The sequence below is a fragment of the Lemur catta genome, chromosome 2, assembly GCF_020740605.2.
Source record: "Lemur catta isolate mLemCat1 chromosome 2, mLemCat1.pri, whole genome shotgun sequence".
NCBI classification, from domain to species: Eukaryota; Metazoa; Chordata; class Mammalia; order Primates; family Lemuridae; genus Lemur; species Lemur catta.
In genome coordinates, this window is record NC_059129.1 from 10,144,317 (window position 1) to 10,168,022 (window position 23,706).

General features: G+C 37.1%; 1 protein-coding gene across 1 annotated transcript in view; it reads right to left on the reverse strand.

Moving 5' to 3' along the window:
• Positions 1-23,706, reverse strand: part of PARN (poly(A)-specific ribonuclease) — a 127,143-nt gene that overhangs the window by 53,112 nt on the left and 50,325 nt on the right. Inside the window, exons 20-21 of the mRNA XM_045542636.1 lie at positions 22,869-22,955; positions 20,325-20,399 (exon numbers count right to left, since the gene is read on the reverse strand). Of these exons, the coding sequence (XP_045398592.1) occupies positions 20,325-20,399; positions 22,869-22,955 (162 nt within the window). The remainder of the gene's footprint in view (positions 1-20,324; positions 20,400-22,868; positions 22,956-23,706) is intronic.

Below are 23,706 nucleotides of genomic sequence, written 5' to 3' on the forward strand. Positions count from 1 at the left end.
AAGCAACACTTTCCTTAATTGTAGCCTCCACCAGAAGATTGTACTAAGTGTCAAACGTACAGAGGTGAAAAGAAAGATGCATAAAAGGATACTGACCCTTCTCATTGTGATTTCAACCAAATTTGCTCCGTGTGACTTTTCCCAAGTGCCTGCCTAAAGAATGAATGAGTCGTCCACTGCATTTTACTCCTCTCCCATCTCAGGCCCATTTTCCTTCTAAAGGGGCCAACGTGCAAGTTCAAACACAGCTGAAACGAAGATGCTGGCAAAGTAAACCACACATCCCTGATTTTCTGAAACCTTATGACACAAAGAAGTTAAGGTGATGATCCACATCAAAAGGATTCATCTGCAGAAAATAAGTAATCGAGAAAAGAATACAGATGCCATTTTTGGTTAAAGTTAAATTCAACAGTTGTACCCTATGTCTCCATCCACCTAATCATCCAGGACATGGCACTGTCTATGGGCACTGTGCCAGGGTAATGGAAGAGCAGCCTGCTGGGCTGGAAGAGGCTCTGCCGCCCTGTGGTGAACCCATTTTTGCAGCACTGTTCTTGTCGGGCAAGAACCAGAATGACTTTCCTGAGTTTCTGAGATAGGTACCTCTCCTTTAAAAACAAATAAAAAGTAGGCAGCCCAGAAATCCTTTTCCCTAACAGCGTTGGGTCAAATAGGCTGGAAAAGGAAGGCAGAAAGCAACACATACTCAAGTCTTGTTGCAGTTATATCCTATAAAGACTCCATTGTTCAATAAAATTTATAGGAGGTCATTGGTTTGGACTGAGCTCCTGCACAAAGCCCAACAGACCAAACTAAAATGGAGTCACTTGTGCTAAAGTTCCATGTCATTAAGCTGAAACGAAGTTGCTATATGAACTTCAGAGAATTAGGAGAATAGCAGATCCCTAAACAAGCCAGTTTTAGCTGGCGTGATAAGGGAGTTCCCTCTCCTTTAACTTTTACAAGGAAAGTAACTTTGAAATGACGAATCTGCTTTTCGTTCTTTGTTTCTGGTTTCTTCAGCCCTTCTCTGTCTATAAAACCAACCTCTTCTGCTCAGCTCACAGGAACACTAATTCTGTGTTATGCAATGAGGTATCGCCAGATTCTAGAATCTCAAATAAGCCAATTAAGATCTTTAAACTAAATTTGTTGTAATTTTTTTCTTTTTGATACCATGAACACTGAATTAGCAAATACTGAATCATTATTACTAGGAAAATACAAGATTAGGTTCCTACAAGCCTCTGGTCACATTTTCATCAATGCATCAACATATAATCTTGCTTCATGTGTGTTTCTGTTTAAAAACATCTTATTTAATATATATTGTTGATTCAGTAACACTGAACTAACAGGCAACAGCACTATAACTCATGCCTGAACAAAGCTTACCTAACACGTATTTTCTTCGTAAGGCACCTCCCAGCCTTCCTATGTTTAGGAACACTAGATGTCACTTCAACATTATGCTTTGGTGCCATTTTAAATAGCAAAATCACCAATAAAAAGGACAAAAATTCAAAAAACCAAGCACTAAAAAGAATGTGAAAAGGACACTTGTCTACAGCATGAGAGCTGAAACCAGAAGGTGGAGCATCATCTTGTTCAACCTCAGCTGGAACGTGTGCATTGGACAACACAAAATTTTCCCAACTCTGCATATGTCTGTCGATGACCACGAAAGCACCGTGAGTATTGATTTTGAGGTTACAAAAAACTTTTAATGAGGTGAATTCACACATACAAAATCTGTAAACAATGAGGACTTACTGTATTTTTAAAACCATGCCCAAACCAGCTTCCCAAACTGCATCTGAGAATAAATCCATAGACCTAACAAGTCTGAACTTACCTTACAGCAACCAACTTCTGTGTCTGTGGAATCCTCATGATACTTGTGAATCTACTCAAAAGCTAATCTCTATAACAGAAAACTGCTCTAGTAACTAGTGAAGTGGGACCCCAAGAGGATGTGAAGGAGACCCCTGACTGCACCGGTAAGACATTAATTAGAATAGCAACCTAGCTGTCGGAAGCCACAGAAGAGAAAAGGAGAGACGATTAAAAATCATTTTGGCAGCAGCTTTTGTCTTTTGTTCAAAAGATGCAGACAGGAGAAGACTTTACCTGCAAGTACTTTACAAGTTCATCATGTAAACACCAAGAGCTTTATATTCAGTCTCCATGATGCAGCAATGCATATTTTTATAAAATCAATTTTTTAACACTTTAATGTCTGGATTTCTGAATGGGTTGAGGTGCGGGGAGGAAGAGTGAACATTTACTGAGAAGCTAGGGCTAGGCATTGTGTCAAGAACTTTACCTTTATTACCTTTTTTCATTCTTCTAAGCCCTGTAAAGTGGATTTTCTCAATTCCATTTTATAGCTCAGGGCTCACAGAGGTTAAATAAAAAACCATCAATTTCACTCCAAATCCATCATACCAACTGGGTTTCCTTCAAGTGGCTAAAATAACTTTAGAGATTCCTTGGGCATTTTAGTTGAGTATTCAATTAACTATTAATAATTAATTTGTAAGTATTTCTTATAAACTGGATTCATGAGTTTTCTTCTAAGTACTCAGATCTTTTCCAAAAAGAAAAGAAGAAAAAAAAGTTTCCTCTTTACAGAAACTTTTCTCATCTTTATTCATAAATCTTTAAACCCAATCATGGAAGCCTGCTCACAGACCACTTAACAGACATCTACATTCTGACTCCTACAGGGTCACTTCACCCTGAGTGCAAAGGTGCCCCTGAGCAAGTACCCAGGAAAGGCCCCTGTGCCAGGCTTCTCTAGCTCCAGACTCTGAAGGTTTGATCTCACGCATGTTCCATGCTGTCTATGTGCTGCCATGCTGCAGGAGGGGTCGGTCCACTGTTGAATCCGACTGCTAAATCTGTCTGCATTACTTAGCATGAATAAGCATTTAAACAGCAAGTTTTACTTTAAGTTGGAAAGGCAGATTGGTTCCCAGCACAACAGCACCATCTTCTGGTTGGTGAGATGGAATTAAGACATATTTAAGTGACATCTGGAGTTAAAAAGCGTTTCAAGTTTTGTAAGCCAGAAGGGTGGCAAACTAGAAAATTTAATTTCCGTAAAATCCAAGCAATGTCAATAGCAATTAAACACCCTCACAGACCAATCACAGAATAGAAAATATTTTAACTGTAGGTCACTACTGGTTGCCATTCCACTTATGAAAACACTTCAGCCACTCCCAAACAGTCGGCCCTCTCACACTGGAACCCATTATGCCTATGAAAGAAATTCCTTAACACATCTTTAGAGTCGCACCCAGCCCCCTGAATGTGTAAAAGGGTTCTCTGCTGTACACATACAAAGGACAAATCTGATGGGAGCAGCAATGAAGAATCAGAATCTGGCCTTTCAAGCACATTTCCCAGTGGTGCTTGTTAGCAGTTAGGGAGCATTACCCTCTCTTAGGGTTCTGAGTTGAGGAACAGACTTAGCATCATCTTTATGTTCCCCCAAGCTGTAGGACTCCTTGGTAGATAGTGTTGGAGATGGAACTTGGGCCTGAGGTCCACATGGGGCTCCCTACCATGGCCAATGCCACCCCTACAGAAATCCCGACCATGAGACCCCATCAGTGAGGAGCCCTGACAGCTGCAGGGAGCCTCCGAACTCTATTCTTTACTTTTTTATAAAATCAATTCTGTAATATTTTAATAAAGAGACCCCAGCAACTGGTTCCCAGGCCTGCCGTCTTCCATGCACATGGCCCTGGTGTGTCAGACACTTCCTGGTGCCGCCCACCAGTCAAGCCGTTCATCCTCCTGCCAAGGGGGGTGCCAAGCAACGGGGACGCACAGAGCGGCCAGGCTGCAACCACAATGTTCCCCTCCTGGAGAGGCACAGTCTCCTCCCACCCATGGAGATGTGAGGGTGAAGGAAAGGGCACTTCTGCCAGATGCTGTGACATGAATCCTGAGCCCCAGACTGGTCTAGAGACGGGAGGGAGAGCTTTGTCACAGTCACCTTTGCTTCCTCCCCCTGCTACTAACACCTGCCACAATACTCTGCACACAACGAAGACAGTAATTCTCCATTAAATGAAGACTTTAATCTACTTTTCTTCTAACTATCATAGTTCAAACAATTTTGATCGCGACCCACAAGAAACACATTTTTATTATAATCCAGTACACATACATGCATATCTGTCTGAAAAAAAAAGTTACATTAAAAAAGCCAAACTTACCTCTATTATATGGGACACACTCTGACGTTTCCCAACTTCTTTTTTAAAAAAAAATGCTGATTACCACTCACTCAATTGATTTCACAACCCATTGAGGAATGGGGCCCATAGTTTGAAAACACTGTTGTAAACTTCCACTTGCCTTCCCAACTCTGTCGTGGTGGCATAATCCTCTCTTGTCTGATACCCCAGAACTGCCCTCTCACAAGGACCAAGGCCTCTCCTCAAAGCCTTCCCCAACTCTCTGCCCAGCATGTCCTAAACACCAAGGATGTAAAATAATGACTAAGATGTAGTCCCACCGGGCACGGTGGCTCACGCCTATAATCCTAGCACTCTGGGAGGCCGAGACGGGTGGATCACTTTGAGCTCAGGAGTTTGAGACCAGCCTGAGCAAGAGCCAGACACCTGTCTCTACTGAAAACAGAAAGAAATTAGCCGGGCATGGTGGCGCATGCCTGTAGTCCCAGCTACTCGGGAGGCTGAGGCAGGAGGATTGCTTGAGCCCAGGAGTTTGAGGTTGCTGTGAGTTAGGCTGATGCCACGGCACTCTAGCCCAGGAAACAGAGTGAGACTCTGTCTTAAAAAAAAAAAGATGTCCCTACTTCAAGAAGCCAAGTCTACTGGGTGGGACAAATTAATATTGCATGATATGCTTTAGGCTTAGTCATCTTCTCTTCCTCTGAACACAAAAACACTTGCCATCTGTATTCATTCATTCATTCAACCACTCACTCTCTACCTTGACTCTCTCCAGCACCATTTGTGTAAATGACAGTTAAATGTTTGTCAAAAGATGAATCCATCTAATAGTGTTTCCTTTTTTGCAATCCTGTTTGTCACGGGATAATTTTCATGAACTCTAAATTAGGAAGTGAAGTGCACTGTCACCGATTCTTGGAAGTCAACGTCCTATTTATTACTCTCTGTAGCAATTATAGATGTGGCAGGTTCCCAGATAAATTCAATTTGGCCTCAGCCTTTTAGAGACGGCTATGAACTAGAGTAAATGCAAAGACCAACCTTTTGGACACCTCAAAATAAGTAGAATAAGTCCATCTATTTCACCTATTTTTGACTCTACAATGCCACCCAACACACGTGCAAAAGAGTGCTAGCAGGGTGCCTCTCACAACAACCAGGTTTTCTAAGGGCAGTTTCCTGTTTGGTTGACCAACTTGGTACTCAATACTTGGAAATTCTTTTGAAAGCCCCAGACTTTTCAAAGAAAACTGGTTAGATGCAGTATTTTATTTTGAAATTTGCTTTAACCAAAAAGAAACATACCCCAAATCAACCCGACAGCAAGGCTCATACAAAGGATAAGATTCAAACTCCTCCTTTTTTTTTTTTTGAAGATAGGGTCTTGTCTCTGTTGCCTGGGCTACAGTGCAGTGGTGTCATCATAGCTCACTGTAACCTCGAACTCCTGGGCTCAAGTGATCCTCCTGTCCCAGCCTCCCGAGGAGCTGGGACTACAGGTGTGCACCACCATGCTCAGCTGATTTTTAAATTATTTTTTGTAGAGACGAGGATCTTGCTATGTTGCTCAGATTGGTCTTGCACTCCTGGCCTCAAGTGATCCTCCCTTCTCGGCCTCCCAAAGTGCTAGGATTACAGGTGTGAGCCCCTGTGCCTGATCCAAATCCGTGTTCCCACCTAATTTTCCTTCCTGCCACCTCACTGCATGTACCCTCTGCTCTGGGAACACCAAAGGATGTGCTGGTCCCATTCTTCACCAAAGCTTTCTATATTAGGCAATACAGCCTTCCTATATTAGGCAAACTCAAACTCATTAATGGAGGATGAGCACAGGCATCACCTCCTCCAGGAAGCCTTCCCTGCTGGCCCTCTTCTTTGTCTCTGTGCCAGTCCGAGCTAGCTCTCTCTCCCCAGCAACTTCCTTTATCACAGCATTCAGTACACACTGATGCACTGGTTGTCGACACAACTGTCTGCATCACAAGACACTGAATTCCTTGAGTGGAGAGACTATTAATGCATCTCTATTCCCCATCTAAATTTAGTCCCTCAGTCCTTCAACGGTAGACAGGCAAATACGTACACAGAGAATAACACTGCAGGTTACAAATGAAAGCCATCGTTTAAAAACTCTTGCAAAATACCTTCTTAATTATTCTCTTCTCTGTTGTTTCTATAAAGAACACTGAGCATATAAACATAAGGTATCTAGCAATATACAAGGATAAATTAATAAGGAATATGACTTAGTGGTGGATGCCTTGGAAAAAATTTTTTTAAAAAAGAAAAAATCAATAAAGAATAAAAGGCTTACACTCCATCTAAAGCTATAATTACAAAAACACAAAAACGTGACCCTGCTCACCCCATGAAGTGATTCAAACTTATTTGGGGGATTAACAGACAATTATTAAAATTAGTGATGTCCTATAACTAGCTCATTTTCTTTTGCTATATAATATGCTGTGATAATTTCTCTTCTCTCTAAATTATATACACAACAACAACAAAGAACTTGTGGGGGAAAAAATCTCAGTTTCAAAGTTTCATTTTAATATGTCGGTATCTTTTCTATGTTCCTTTCCCCCACACCATAGAAGTTGTGCATGGACCTCTGATGCAATTTGAAAAGTGTCTGTGATGTTCCCCCCATTGCTCCAATTCACATGCAGAAAGAATGAAAGGTATTCCTACTAGTTGGACCGTATAATATAAAGCTTTATTACTAAAAAATTATTTTAAGTCATGTTTGCTTTTTATAACCGTACCACTTGAAAAACACTCATTAATACCTAGATGTATTAATGTGAGGTGTAGAAGTTAAGGTAAAACCCTAGTTTGAAGTGCTTGGGTCACCACCATCAATTGTAAGTTACTTAACGCTCCAATGATACTAGCATTTGCTGGCATTTTTTGCTAAACATAATGAAGCGATGTTCACTCTACTACTAAAGTGAAGTTTGGGCTTCTTTCCAGGAAAAACAAATATATCTTTTCTGTGGACAGGTTACAAAAACACTCAACAGTGGAAATATTATCAATTAACGTTACAAATCAAAAATGTTTAATATTCACCTTTTCAGAATAGCAGATTTAAACTAAAAAGTTGAAGGAAAATTCAGAGAAACTAATACTATAAATTTCATGATTAAAAAACAATGTCATAAAATAATTAGAGTCAACCACAAGAAGGGACTACAGTAGTCCCCCCTGACCCACGGTTTTGCTTGCTGAGGTTTCAGTTACGGTTTCAGTACAGTACGAGATGTTCTGAGAAAAAGAGAGAGATATTACATTTACATAACTTTTATTACAGCATGTTGCTATAATTATTCTATTTTATCGTTAGTTATTGTTGTAATCTTTTCCTGTGCCTAAATAAATTAAACTTTATCATAGGTATGAAAGGATAGGGGAAAAACAGTAGATACAGGGTTGCATACTATCTGTGGTTTCAGACATCTACTGGGGTCTTGGAACGTATCCTCTGTGGATAAGGGGCGGCCGCTGTACCCTGCCATACTAAGAGTTTTGAAAACAAGATGTTTCCCTTTGCTGTGCTCCTTTACTTATAAAAAAAGCAAGTAATAGTTTTTTAGCCTTAAATGTAAATATGTATTATATAGGTAATACCTGTTCACTATGAAAAAACCTGAAAATAGAGAAAAACATGAGAACATAAAATCCACCTGTAATTCCATCACCCTAAGAGATTTACTGGTAACACTTTAGTAACAAAATAATATCCATTTACATAATAAAGTCCTCTAGAAACATTTGACTTATTTTTCAAATTTGCTAAAAGCAGATTTCATTTTTTAAAATAGTAAGGTTATAAACAATAACAATTGTGTATGAGAAAACAATGTCAACATGTAAAGATTAGCAAAGCTAACCTACTTAATCAGTTCATTATATCTACTGAGAAAAACAACAAAACAACACTAGAAGCCTCAGAGAGGCTTCTAAGAATCAGAGAGCCACAATGTTTAAATTGAGTCATCACAGTTAGTTTCTCAGCTGCCTGAGAGAAACAGGCAGATGAATCTCACTCCTTTAAGTTTCCTATTATCGCCAGCATCCTAAAATATTAACCAAGAGCTAACTAAGGCTATGGCACTAAATCAGGCACAATGGTACCTGCTTTCTACAGTTATGTTGCATAATCTTTAAAAGTATGCATGAAAAAAGCAAGAAGAACAATAATAAAACATATAATCACATTCAAAGATACACAAAATTATCTGAGTAAATGGAGAGACATATATTCCTGGTCATAAAGACTGACTACATCTAAACAAAAATGCTAATGGAATTAGTACAAATGTCGATGGAAATCCCAATGGGGTTTTTTGAGTGGCACTAAGAAAATGACTCTAAAGCTCAATCAGATGAATAAAAAGCTTATCTAGAAGCCAAGAGTGCTAAAATTGTTTAAATTAAGTGTCCAATAAGGAATTGGTTAAATAAACGCTGATACACTCATATAACAAAACATTGTTTAACTACACACAACAAAAAATGTAAAGGAAGAGTTGATTTACAGACATGAAGAATTGCTGGGTGAAAAGAACAAACTGTAAAACAATATGCACCCCACAGATATATATAATTATTACTTGTCAATTAAAAAATAATATGCAAAGTTAAAACAGATGCACTATGTACTTAAAGATCATATATAACAACTGAAAGGTAAATCTCAAATATTATCTGCAATTATCTTTGTTAATAAAGGGGCACTAGTCAATTCTTCCTTATTTTTCTATGTAGTTTTTAATCTATTAATAAAAATAAATTATCGGGGGAGGGGACAGAAAAAAAATAAATAAAATAAATAAAAAATATAAATAAATAAATTATCACTTGTTTAATAGTAAGGAGGGAAAAATTATTTGTTTTTAGGTTTTTTAAAAATGAGCATCATGGACCTAGTGATTTCACATCTTCAAAATTTATTTTAGAAAATTAATCAGAAATATAGATAAGAACTAAAGTATAAAATTCTCATTAAAGTCTTAATTTAAAGTAGTAAAAATCTGAATATAACTTAAAACATCCAAAAGAAATACAGCTAAATAAATTATGTCTATCAGTACAATGAAACATAATGCACCCATTGAAAGAAAATTTTTCTAGGCAAATGTGTAATGGAATGAAAAAATGCTCATGACATAATGTTCACTAAAAAACCAGACCCAAAATGCATTTAAAGTCAGAGTCCAATTACTATTAAAAATGTTACACGTTCTAAGACCTGAAACTATAAAGCCACTAGAAGAAAACATAGAGGAAACACTTGAGGGCATTGGTCCAGGCAAAGATTTTATAGCTAAGACTTAAAAGCACAGGCAACAAAAACAAAAATTGACAAATGCAACTATATTAAACAGAAAGTCTTCTGCACAACTAAAGAAACAAATCTACAAGGTGAAGAGACAACACGTATAATGGGAGAGAAATACTTCCAAACTATTGACCCAACAAGGGACTAATATCCAGAATAATTAGAACTCGAACAACTCAACAGCCAAAAAACCTCAAATAATCAAATTAAAAAGTGAGCAAAGGAAATGAATAGACATTTTTCAAAAGATGACATATAAATGTCCAAACATATGAAAAAATGCTCAACATCACAATCATCAGAGAAATGTAAATCAAAAATACAATGAGGTATCATCTTATCCGTTTAGAATGGCTATTATCAAAAAGGCAAAAATGACAAAAGTTAGTGAGGATGTAGAAAAAAGGGAACTCTTATACACTGTCGATAGGAATGAAAATTAATACAGCCATTATGGAAAGCAGTATGGAACTTTCACACAAAAACTAAAAACAGAACTACCATATGATCTAGCAATCCCACTACTGGGTATTTATCCAAAGGAAAGGAAACAGGGTATCAAAGGGGTACCTGCACCCCCGTGTTTACTGTAGCACTATTCACAATAACTAAGATACTAAATCAATCTAAATGCCCTCCAACAGATGAATGGATAAAGCAAATGTGGTATATACACACAATGGAAAACCAGCCAGCCATAAAAAGAATGAAATACTGTTATCTGTGGCAACATGGATAAGCCTGGTGGAGGTTACGTTAAATGAAATTAGGCACAAGATAAATACCACAGTGTTCTCACCGGCAGGTGGGAGCTAAGGGAAGTTTTGTGCTCATGGAAGTAAAGAGCAGAACTGTGGGTGTTACAGGCCAGGAAGGGTGGGAAGAGGGGAGGATGGGGAGAGACTGGTTAATGGATACAAAATCACAGCTAGATGGAAGGAGTTCTGGTGTTCTGCAGCACCAATAGTTAATTACAGTTTTTGTATATTTTCAGAAAGCTAGAAGAGAGGATTTTGATTGTTCACAAACACAAAGAAATGATAAATGTCTGAGGCGATGAATATGCTAAGTACTCTGATTTGATCATTATACATTGCATACATGTATCAAAATATCACTCTGTAACCCATAGAGATGTACTATTAATATTATTACCTGTCAAAAAAAAGGGGAAAAAATGTCATGAAAATATTCATCTAGACAGTGAAACAACTAAAAGGAAATACTAACCAAAATTTTGCTAGCATTCATGTCTAGGTTGTGAGATCATGGTTGAATTGTTTTCTTCTTTATATTTTCAAATATTTTTCACATTTGCAACAATGAGTTGGATTTACTTCTAAAATTGGGGTGGGAGAGCACAACAAAATCAATATTTTACAAGTGATACTGCAATTAAATTTGATAGATTTACTGAATATTCTGATAGTGCATCACTGGGCAAACATTCTCAGATCCAGATAACGTTGGCCCTAAAACAAAAATACGCCAGTGATTTGGATAAGAAACAACATAACAGAACATGAAAATTCAATCTCTAGAGCACAAGCACTTCATTTCTTCTGGTTATGTTCTAACTGCCACAGGACACACTGCTGCTTCAAATACCAAGGACTTGGGAATCCTCCTCTGGCAGTCAAGAAGCTTTTTGCTCTGTTCGCATACCAGTTAATGCCCTAAAGAATGCTAATTAGAGAGAGAAAGTCTAACTTACTGTAATGCTCTTAAATCTGTCTGATGAAGATTTCATAGCAGAGATACATAATACTGCTAATTCTCAAAATTAAACACATTAGTGGAATCACAAAACTAGCAGGTTCCTAATAAATAGTATTACAAATTTCCACAGTGCTTTTGATGAATTAAGTGATTTAGAAATTTTTTAAAAAGTCAGTTGCTCTTAAAAATGTTCAAGTCAGACAGTATCTACACAAAACATACATTCACACACCTTACTAACAATGATTTTCCTTTAGCAAACTGAAGTACTCTGTAAGCCACTATTATAAAAATATTGCCTGCATAAAAAGAAATACAGCTGGCCCTCCATAGCTGTGGGCTCTACATCTGTGGATTCAACCAACATGCATGGAAAATATTTGGGAAAAGAAAATTTAGCTGGGCACGGTGGCACACACCTGCAAGTCCTAGCTACTCAGGAGGCTGAGATAGGAGGATCTCTTGAGCCCAGGAGTTCAAGGCTGCAGTGAGCTATGACTGCCACTGCACTTCACCCTGGGCAACAACAAAAAAACTATGTCTCAAAAAAAAAAAAAAAAGTCTGTACTAAACACATACAGATTTTTTGGTCATTATTCCCTGAACAATATAGTATAACAACTATTTATATAGTATTTACATCACATTGGGCAATATAAGTATAATCTAGAGATGTTCTTAAGTATATGAAAGGATGTATACAGGTTATATGCAAATGCCACACCACTTTGTATCATGGACTTGAACATCCTCGGATTTTTTTTTTTCGCAGAATGGATTTTTATATACACAGGGTGTCCTGGAACCAATCCCCCATGGATATCAAGGGACAAATGTACATTGTTTCTAGGATCCAGTACTTAAAAATCAAATCTCTTTCCCCTCAAAAATAAGCTTATTTAATAGACATCTTATTTTTACAAGTCATGCTACAGTCAGATTCATTTACTTATTGTTACATTTATATTCAAGGTCATTGTTGTAAACCAGTTCTATACACAGCTTAAGACTGGGAAAATTAACATGCAAGGAAAAACACCATTCACTTTTTTGGTTCTTTCTTGTATATTTTGTGCATTTCCTCTTCGACAAGAATCAGTATACCATAACACACTAGCCAACTACAAAAGGCACCACAAACAGAAGCAAAGACACCAAATACCTTGGACATTGTCTATCCATATTTTTGTGTGTATCTGAAGGGAAATGAATTTAAGTCACTTTTAATCAGTTAAAAGAGGTGAGCTGCATGTTCTTTTGATGCATTTACATTAGATTTTCTTAGAATGTTACTGAACAAAAAGAAAGAGGTAGTTTAAACATAGTATATAATATGGCAGGAAGATCCGATTAAAAAGCAGATGCTATAGGGGAACAATTTAAAAGCACAGGTAAGAGTTCTGCCTCCAGCATAGAGGAAGAAGCTCCCGACAAATCAGTCTTCCCACAGATAACAACTATAATCTCTGGAAAAATGAGAAAAATATGTATTGGAACATGAACAAAAATAGGCAGACTTTGGAGGTGAGCCAAAAAATTGGAAGAAGCAAACTGGTACAGTAAATTTCCTGGGGGGGGGGTGTGTGTGTGAAAGAGAGAGAGAGAGAGGGAGAGAGAGAGAGAGAGAGAGAGACTGGCTTTGCCTTAAAGGGCAAATGTGGTTAAAGAAGCATGGGCCAGTTAAAACTCTAATACAAAGTCCCCTGTCCTTCTGGTATGAGGAACCAAAGGATGAAGCATGGGGGCAACCAGAAGCAATATAAAGCGTGGAAGGAATTCTAGAAGAGAAGAAACCAGAGAAAGGGAATCCCAAATATGACAGAGACTCACCCCAAGTCTCCGGCTGACCCTTAACCACTCGTGGGGCAGACTGAAAGCAGTCTCAGCCGAGATCTGAGCCACAACCCACCGCAAGCATGAAAGAAGTTGTAATTTGAGTCTAAGTTAATTGCCTTCTAAAACTAAAACAAAAAAATCAAATTTCTTCTGAGGAATGTAATCAAATACAGAGTTTCCACAAGAGAATATTCACAATGTCCAGGAAACAATCCCAAATTACTCAACATATGAAAAAGCAGGAAAACATGACCCATGCTCAAGAGACAAGGTAATTGACAGGTGCCCACACTCAGATGATACAGATGTTGGAATTATTAAGCAATCTATTATAACTATGTTCAATGAGGTGAAGAAATATAGGCTCCAAATAAAAAAAAAAAAAAAAAGGAAATCTCAAGAGAGAAACAGAAAAAATAGAAATAAACTAAATGTAAATTCAGAACTAAAAAATACAATATATGAAATAAAAAATTCACTGGATGGGCTTAATAACAGAATAATGACAGAGGAAAGAGTGAGCTTATAGATAGAAATTATCTATTCTGAAGAAAAGAAAAAAAGAAGGTAGAAAAAAATGAACAGAGCATCAGGAACTACTGGAACAACATCAAAAAGTCTCTTACACATGGGTAACTGGAGTCTCAAAAGGAAAGTCAAGAGAGTATGACACAGAAAAAAGAAAATATGAGTAATGTCTAAAAACTTCCTAAATCTGGTGAAAGACAAATTTACAGACTCAATAAGCTTAACCAACCCCAATAAGATAATTACAAAGAAAGCCACGTCTGAGTGCATCACAGTCAAATTGCTGAAAAACCAATGGTAAAGAGAAAATCTTGAAAGTAGCCACAGAAAAATAACACATTACACATAGGGGAACAGTGATTCAAATGACTGCAGACATCTCATCATAAACCACAGAAGTCTGAAGACAGTGGAACTACATCTTTAAAATGCTGAAAGAAAAACCTGAAACTCTAAAACCAGTGGATGAAGGCAAAATAAAGGCATTTTCAGGTAAAGAAAAAATTAGAAAATCATTTGCCACCAAGCCAGCAATAGAAGAAATACTAAAGGAAGTTCTTCAAGCTGAAGAGAAAGTATACCAAAAAGAAACTTGCATCTTCGGAATGAATAAAGAGCACTGTAAATAGTAAATATCTGGGTAAATAAATAATAATTTTTTCTCTTAATTTCTTAAAATAGGTATGATTGTTTAAAGCAAAATTATAATATCACTTTGTGGAATTTATAATGAATGTAGATTTAATATACGTGCCAATTACAGCCTAAAAGACTACAGAGATGGCAGTAAATGGACATATATGGTTGGAAGATCTTCACATTCTATTCAAAATGGTCAAAATGAACACTAAGTAGACTGTAAAAAGTTACAGATATTGAAATTTTTAAAGCAACCACTAAAAAATAATGCAAAACTAAAAAGCTAAGAAAGAAATTAAAATGGAATTCTTTAAAAAAATTCAAATAATCTAAAAGAAGGGAGAAAAGAGATAAAACAGAGAGAAAAACAAAAAACAAATTTTAAAATGGCAGGCCTAACCATATCTACAATGACATTAAATTAAATACTCCAATTAAAATCAGAGTTATCAGAATGGATAAAAAGCAAGCTCCAACTATACAGTGTACAAGAGATTCGCTTTATATATAAACAGATAGGTTGAGAGCAGACAAAAGGAAAAGACACGAACATTTATAAGATTAAAGGGGGAAATACACAATTCCACAATCATAGGAGATTTTAACAACTCCTCTCCAAAAACTGACAAAACTATTAAATTTTAAAAAAACAGTAAAGACGTACACTGTATGAACACTAATTGACAGCGATCAAATCATAGAACTCACATTCTTTTTAAGTGTACATAGCATGTTCAGCAAGACAAACGTCATGTTCAGCAAGTTTTAATAAATTTAAAAGGACTAAAATCATCCTGAAATCTCTAACCATAATAGAATTAAATTATAAATTAGTAACAATAAGAAATCTAGGAAAATCCTGAGCATTTCAAAATGAAGCAACACATTTCTAAATAATCCAAGGTTAAAGGAGAAATCAGAAGACTTTTCTAACTTAATGATAATGAAAACACACATATAATTTATGGGATGCAACTAAAGCAGTGCTTAGAGGATAATTTACAGCTTTAAATGTTCATATTAGAAAAGAAAAATGGTCGACGTCAACGACTTGGAAGGAATCTTAGCTGTGTACACGCTGCTAGCTGAGCATGAGACCTTGTGTATCTACAGAGGATGGAAGATCCAACCAAAAGTAAAAACTGGGGCAAACTTGCAAATTGTTTGGGTATTGAATGTGTTCCCTAACTTAGCTGGCAAAGGGTGAAAGCTTTACTGGCTCAAGGTGTTTCAGCACAAGCCCTGACCTAACACTGGCTAACAAATAGGCTATGCTGACCTATCAACCACCTCTGGGAAGCCAGACTTAAAAAAGAAGAGCAAAGTAAACCCAAAACAAGTAAAAGGAACGTGGGGGGGGGGGCGCCACCGAACTAGAAACCAACAAAACAGATAACAGCAACAGAAAAATGAACTGAGCCAAAAGCTGATTCTCTGGAAAGGTCAACTAAATTGGTAATTTCTAGCTAGAATGATCACGAAGAAACAAGATACAAATGACCAAATAAAAATAAAATAAAAAGCAGTATCACTACAGAGTCTGCAAAATATCCAAAGGATAATAAAAAGCACAGGTAAAGTTTAGAGTTTTAGCAAATTCAATGCTGAATGATCACCTCCAAAGAGTTATATCCACAATTCTAATATTTATCTGTTCAGCATAATCAAAAGCTTTTAAAAATATGATTTAATATAAGCACATTTATATTTTGCACTGAGGCAAAGCCAAGTATCTTCCCACATCCCAACAAATCATCCTGAACAAGCTTCTGAGGCAGCATATCAGGAATTTATACAACTATCTGAATTGGGGCTGGCTTTACAAAATGATTGTTGGGTTTCTACCCCTTCTAAAGTCCCTTTATCAATTTCTGCTTTTGAAAAATCCCTTATACTATTCACAGTATGCTCCAATCTCCAGCTTTCAAAATAAGTGAAAAGGCTATTTTTTTCAGGCTACTTCTATAAAAATTACAGGCCGACAGACAATGTCCTACAATGTATTTTAGGACACTCAAGATAACATCTAAATATTGCAAGTATGGCTAGAAAATTCTACCACATTTGAAATATCATTGAGCTCTTTCTCCCATTTAACAAAACACTGGAAATATAAAAATCCTAAATATGAATGAGGTACTCAGATTTGGCCATTATTTTTTTTTCACCTACCCCTGGCTGCACTTAGATTTGACCACTAAAGATGATTTCTTACTTGACCACTCTGAGAACAATTCTCAAATGGTGAGAATAAGTGGTCTCCTCCACAGCATCAAGTCTCACCCCAGCCACATACTGCCTCATCCGAAGAGCCAGAGGGGGAAGAATGCTAAATGTATAGCTTGCATGGGTCATCTGAACACCCCAAAGCCACCAGGACCCCCATCTTCCCAGCAAACAAAATGCAGCAGAAATCAAACCAAATGGCATTCAGAAGAATTTTGTGGTTTTTTCTTTCTTTCTTTTCTTTTCTTTTTTTTTTTGAGACAGAGTCTTATTCTGTCACCCTGGCTAGAGTGCCAGTGGCATCATCATAGCTCACTGCAACTTCCAACTCCTGGGCTCAAGCGATCCTCCTGCCTCAGCCTCCCAAGTAGCTGGGACTACAGGCATGTGACACCATGCCCAGCTATATATATATATATATATATATATTTTTTTTTTTTTTTGTAGAAACGGGGTCTCACTATTGCCCAAGCTGGTCTCGAACTCTTAGGCTCAAGTGATCCCCTGCCTTGGCCTCCCACATTGCTAGGATTTCAGGCAAGAGCCACTGTGCCTGGCCAGAAAGGTTTTAATAATTAGTATAAGACTTCCTATAAAAAGAGAACTTTCATATTAGGATGTTGAAAACAGCTTTAAAAAATCTTACTCAGAATTAGTATTACTAAAAGAGAAAAACAGGTGTCAGTTAAAAAGCAACTCCTTAAATGTAAATCGGAAACAGTTTGTAACAGAGCCAAAGAAGCCATTATGAGCTGCTATATAAATAGGCATTTAATGATTTTTTCAATGTTACAGTATTGATCTAACAGGCCCTCTGTTTCCGCTGAAATGAATAAGTAATTTGTTTAAGATAACATTAATACAATGTGCAGCACATTAGATACCCTGGGTCTCTCTTATTAGAATTACCATTATAAAAAAAATTTCACATTGTCTTTCAGCAAAACATCTGAATAATTTTAGAAATCACAGCAAAAGACCAGAGACATTAGATTCATCCATTACATTTCAAAAGGCATTTCTAAGTCAACATGATGAATATCATTTATTCAATTCAACAAATACTCAACTTTTACTTACTAACATCAGATACTACCACTCCATGCACTGAAAATACAATGGTGAACAAGAGACATGGTCCTTATTCTCAAAGAGTCTACAGTCTATCTGTGAAAACAGTGAGACAAAGTATAAAGGATCCTACCAAGCACAGAAAACGGGGTCCAATCTCCTACAAAGGGAGCCAGAGAAAACATCCGGAAACTGATATTTAAGCTGAGATAAGGCGGGAAGTTGGGCGTAGCCAGATTCTGGAGGCAGGGGATGGCTGAGTAAAGGACGGCTTCTGGCAAAGGCTTCTGGCAAAGGAAACTACGGTGAGAGCCACTGCATGTTTCAATTGCCGGGTGTTTTAAGAGTTGCCTTTTATGCAAGAAAAACGACTATGGTGGAAAATTAAACTTTACTAGCAAAGCTGCATATACCAAAAGACAACAGTCATCTACTTCTTAATCTAGGAAGAAAAAAGGTAAAAGATCACAATTTCACCTTAGCCTATTCCCCATATTCCCCATCTAAACACGTATTTATTTCCTCATGCCACGGTGTGTGCCAGGCACGAGGGAGGATTCAGTGGTAAGCAAGATAAACCTAGTACTGCCTTCAGGGAGCAACACGAAGGAACAATCAAATACAATAGAGTGCTTCTACGGCTACACATGATTCTGAAATGTAGCTCCTTCATTTCAGTTATCATTAAATAAAATACTTAGCTTAAAAGCTACTGTTTGAAGAATCTTCCGGTAATAAGTAAGGGAGCAATCATTATTTGACATCAAATATGGTATAACAGGAACATCACAATAATCTTTGATATCCCATACACATAAACAAGGAATTAAGCTCATATTTGCAAATAAATACTATTAACTAGTGTTTTACAGATTTCAAAGCACTTTTATACACACTCATTTTTCTTTCCTTTTTTTTTTTTTTTTTTTTTTTTTAGCAGTAGAGATGGGGCTCTCCCTATGTTGCTCAGACTGGTCTTGAACTCCTGGCCTCAAGCTATCCTCCTGCCTCAACTTCCCAAAGTGCCTGGCCCACATTCTCATTTTCATTGTTCACAGCAAGGGAGGCCAAACAGATATTTTAATAATTACCTACTATTTGTCAAGCACTGATTGTGGAGTGCCAGGCTCTTTGCTGGAAACTTAATACTATGATCTCATTTCATCCTGACAATCCTGCAAAGTAACTACTGTCCTCTCCCTCTCACAAACAAGGAACCTGCGGCTTAGAGGGTTTACATAACGTTCTCAAAGACACACGGCTGACAAGTGGTCGAGTTAAAGTTAGTTCCCGTGTCAGTCTGTGCATCTCCTTCCATTCCACAGCCTGGCTTCAATGTCACCCAAATGTGACCAGTGAGGGAGCTGACAAGTGGACCTGGCAGAAGAGATGGGACTAGACTGCCAGTCAGGAGTTTTAGTTCAGTCTTTCAGACACACTGAAGCCTCGCTACAATCTCAACCTCAGGGTTCCTGCCCCCACTTAAAGTTATATTTAGCTTTCTAACAATTTAATCCCTTTGGATTCTCTCTAAAATGTCTTTCTAAGCATTATGAGGGAATGGATTACAAAAAAAAATAACCCTAAGCAAAAATTAAAATATTTAATAAGCAACATCATTCACACCCTGCATCCAACACTATCCCTGGCGTCATGTGCTGCTGAAGTACATTTCACATTGAAATCTGCTATTAAATAACCATAATAAAAGCTAAAAGCTATGCCATGGTTTATACACATAATCTTATGTAAGATTAATTCTCACAGTAACCCTAACAAATCCATACTAGTATCCACAGTTTACAAAGATAGACAGAAGCTTACCAAGGTGAAATAACATCCCTATGGTCACAGAACCATAGGTGGTGTGGTGCTATGATTCCAAGAGCCTAAGCTTTTACCCTTTATGACACAGCCTATGAGTATTCCTGCCATGGTCAGATAATTAAAAATACCAAAATTCTGATCTGAATTTATTGTGTTTTCAGAAGTTTTCACATATAATTACTCAATGGTTACGTTATCAGAATTATATAGTTTTAGTGTGTGGTACTTTGTTAAAAAAAAACAATTAGACATATTTTTTCACACCTTTTCCATTATTAAGCACCACTGAATATGTAGCTTAATACATATTTTCTTCAATATTTTATCCAATAACTTTTCAACTTAAGAAAATAGAATGTTTAGTGATGGTTAATATCAAAATTACTTAGGGTACAACAAAACATTTGGTACTCCATTTTTTTAGAACCCTGTTTTAAAAGCAAATAAAATATCATTCAGTTATTTGTAAAACAAGTATCTGACACAAGCTTAATGGAGTAAATAAATCACAAACATTTATAAATAAATGGTAAAAGCACAGAGATGAACAGGTCAACATAGGTATCACTTTTCAGTCTTCTCCACTCCCCTAAATTTACTACAGGTACTTGTAATTCTCAAAGGAAATCTGTATCTCATTTGAGAAAAGGTACAATGGGAAAGGAACAGAATAGAGGTAAGTGAAAAATTAAACCATGTAGGATACTTTATCAATCAAAAGATTGGTCTCATTTTCTCATCTATACATGATACCAATTATTTCCTTTATTTTGGAGAAAAGCTCAAAAACAAACCAGGCAGCAACGCTTGTGTACGAGATGACAGAATGCACAGCTTTTAAACTGAGGCGGGTAAGAGGGGAGGGCAAGCTCCCACTTTATTTTATATTCAAAACAGATGTCCAACATGCTTACCAATCTGTACTTGCTCTGGCTGGCTGAGAGAAACAAACGCTGATGTGTCATCAATCCAGGATATCTGAATGTTACCTGTAATATTGAATTAAAAGGTAGAGTGACCATTTGACCATTTAGAGAGCTCCCAGATTTACTTTGTATATCTGACATATTTCAGTGTAGGCTATAATTTAAAGGGAGATGAGGTGCTTCTTTAAAACTGGATCAAAATCTCAACACTACAGAGAGTTAGCCTGCTTAAAACCTAAATCTACCACAGCAGTTACGAGGTTAAAACTCCAAGAGGGGAGACAAACTAGGGGGGAAAAGAAGCTGTCAGAAATTTGTTTTAACACAGAAGAAAGAGCTTTCCAGATTAAATCCTAGGCCATGCCATCATTCAGTCCAACCTTATACCAGGGTTGGAGACTTTTTTTCCTTATCAAGATCACTAATAAAAATCAGAGACCACATAGGTCCAAAACTACAACTAGGGCCAGGCACTGTGGCTCACACCTGTAATCCCAGCACTCTGGGAGGTCATAGCAGGAGGACCACTTGAGGCTGGGAGTTTGAGACCAGCCTGGGCAACATCTCTGCAAGAAATTTTAAAAATAGCCCATCGAGGTGGTGAATGCCTGTAGTCCCAGCTATTCAGGAGGCTGAGGTGGCAGGATCACTTGAGTTCAGGAGTTCAAGGCAACAGTGAGCTATGACACACCACTGTACTCCAACCTGGGTGACAGAGTGAAACTCTGTCTCAAAAAAACCAAACAAAACACAACAAAAAACCCCACAACTATTTCTTTTTAGAGATACCAACTTTGAAAATTAAAAATGGGAAACATGGAAATGAGTCAATAAATGTAACCAGTAATAAGAAAAATCCAATGTTGATATCAAAGCCAGGTAAAGAGAACAGGCAGTAGGATATCCTGGGGGACAAAGAACAGAAGGAGCCAGAGAACAAAACACTGGATTTTACGAAATGAGCAAATATCCCTAGAACTTACCAATAAAAAAAAGTTTTCATTCCTACTGAAAGGCTGGAAATTTTTGAAAATTACTTTGTTTTACCACCAAAGAGAAAAAAAAAAACTCATGCTTTCAGCTGCATAGTAAGGCAACATACCGACTTTCCCAATTACAAATCACTTATTCTTATTTGGTTACCTCTCCACCCTGAGTGCATGTGTTACCTTTTAGATAAATAATACTAGCTAACATTTACTGAGTAGTTACTATATGCCACATGCTGTTCTAAATGCCCTCCATGGGTTAGCTCATTTAATCCTATTAACATGCCAATAAAGTAATACTAATAATAATTATTATTATCATTACCATCGTCTCTGATGAGGAAACAAAGATACAGAAAGGGTACTGCCCAAGGTTACACACCTAATTTTTTAAAATTAAACTGAAAAAAATTCTACTCAAAGAATTTTACTTAATTTAGCCAATAAGTCTGACTGCACAGGGATAAGAATTTATAAGACAAAAAACAACAAAAGCTTTCAAAAGAAATGAGCCTTGAAATTCAACTGCATTTCTGTATCTTCATTTAGCAGTTAAAAAGCAGGACTAGAATTTCAGAAGGATTAGGATAACTTTCCAGAAATATACCTGCTTTCCCATACTTTTCTAAAAAACTATGTTAAGCTTTTTCTTATAAAAAGTAAAACATGCTTATTTGATAAAATACAGAAAAGCATGAAGAAAGAAAATAATCCTATCTAAAACATTCAGTGGTAATAGCATGATACTTTCAGTCTAATCTCTATAATCTTTTAAAAATAGTGTTAGATAGGAAGCCAGCTTCATATCTGCTTTTTACTTCAAATGTTAAAATATAAACACTTTACCATCTCTTAATAACTCTTCAAATATTTTTTAAATGGCTACATACTAGACCCTTGAGGAAGTACATCAACATTTACTAAACATTCTTACTATTGGACATTTAGGTTTTGTTGCCTTCACTTAATCCAAGAATTTCCAAAGAGGATAGCTTAAATACTTCATTTGTTAAAATAAAGAGGCACTGCTGCAGGCTTCCCATCAGAATGGTCTTTAAAACCTCTCATCAGAAGACTACTCAAATTAACCTACTCGTGTGCCCTGATGCTCAAACATCTGTTTGTTGCTTTGATTATTCGATCTCAAACAAGGACCACCTATCCTTACGAAACAGACATTTTCTCTGAATTTAATCTTAAAAATGACTTCTTCTCAGCCTAGGCTTATTTTCCCTGATCAGTAGTAAGGGCAGTCATAGTAATGGCATCTTGCTTTCCATGAATTAAAAGCATTTCACTGTGAGGTGCTGTTAAAAAGTTCCTCAGATCATATTAACACAAAGATAGAATCCTAAACCAAAAAAATTCCATGAGTGAAATTAAAACCTTGAATATTAACATTTTTTTTAATTTTACCTCTAAGGCAACAGGATTGAAATATTAACATTCTTTTATGCTCAAAGTGAAGCTATCTACCTCTGACCACTTGTACCAAAAGAATAGCAAAACCCTGAAAAGTAATCTATACTTATGATTTACTCACCAAAGGCACTGAAAAGCTGGTAAAGGTCGCTGGTTTTCCATTCTTTGGGGAATGTCACATGGAGAACATGGTCACGTTTAGGTTGCACTACAAGACACATTTTTGGTGTAATGTTGATAGTTGAAAAGTAATCAAGTAAACCAATGATTCTCTGATGAAAACTAACAATTCCTAAGCTTCTCAGGATTGGTAGGATTCTGGCATCGTAATCTAGACCTCAGGTTCTGATTGCAGTGGTCCCCAACCTTTTTGGCACTAGGGATTGCTTTCAAGAAGATAATTTTTCTACTGGTAGAGTGGGGGGCCCAGGGCAGAGCTCAGGCAGTGATGCCAACGAGCGATGGAGAGCAGCTGTAAATACAGATGAAGCTTCACTCGCCTCCTGCTGTACTCCTCCCTTTCCTAAATTTCATGGAAGACAATTTTTCCAAGGATGCGGGTGGGTATGGCTAGGAGGAGCTGTGTGGCCAGAGGGTTGGGGACAACAGCATAGAACTCACAACAATTTGAGCCCTAGCAATTCTATGCAGAAACATCTCTTTTCATGAAGTTCCTGTGCAAATTATTCAAAAGGAAAAAAAAAAGGCTACTCTGTTCAAGAAGTTTCACTAAACATTTAACTTTCTCCTTTTAATCTTTCTACATGTTTATTTAGTTAAAAAAAAAGCGCTGTCCAAATTAAATGGACTAATTGTTTTTAAGTAGAGGCAATCTTGAGTCACAATCTTGTGTTCTAATCCCACGCCCACCACTTAACTGTGGAACTCTAAAAGCAAGAGACTTAACCACTCTCCGCTATAAATTAGGAATGGCAACATTTAGCTTACAGAATTCTTGT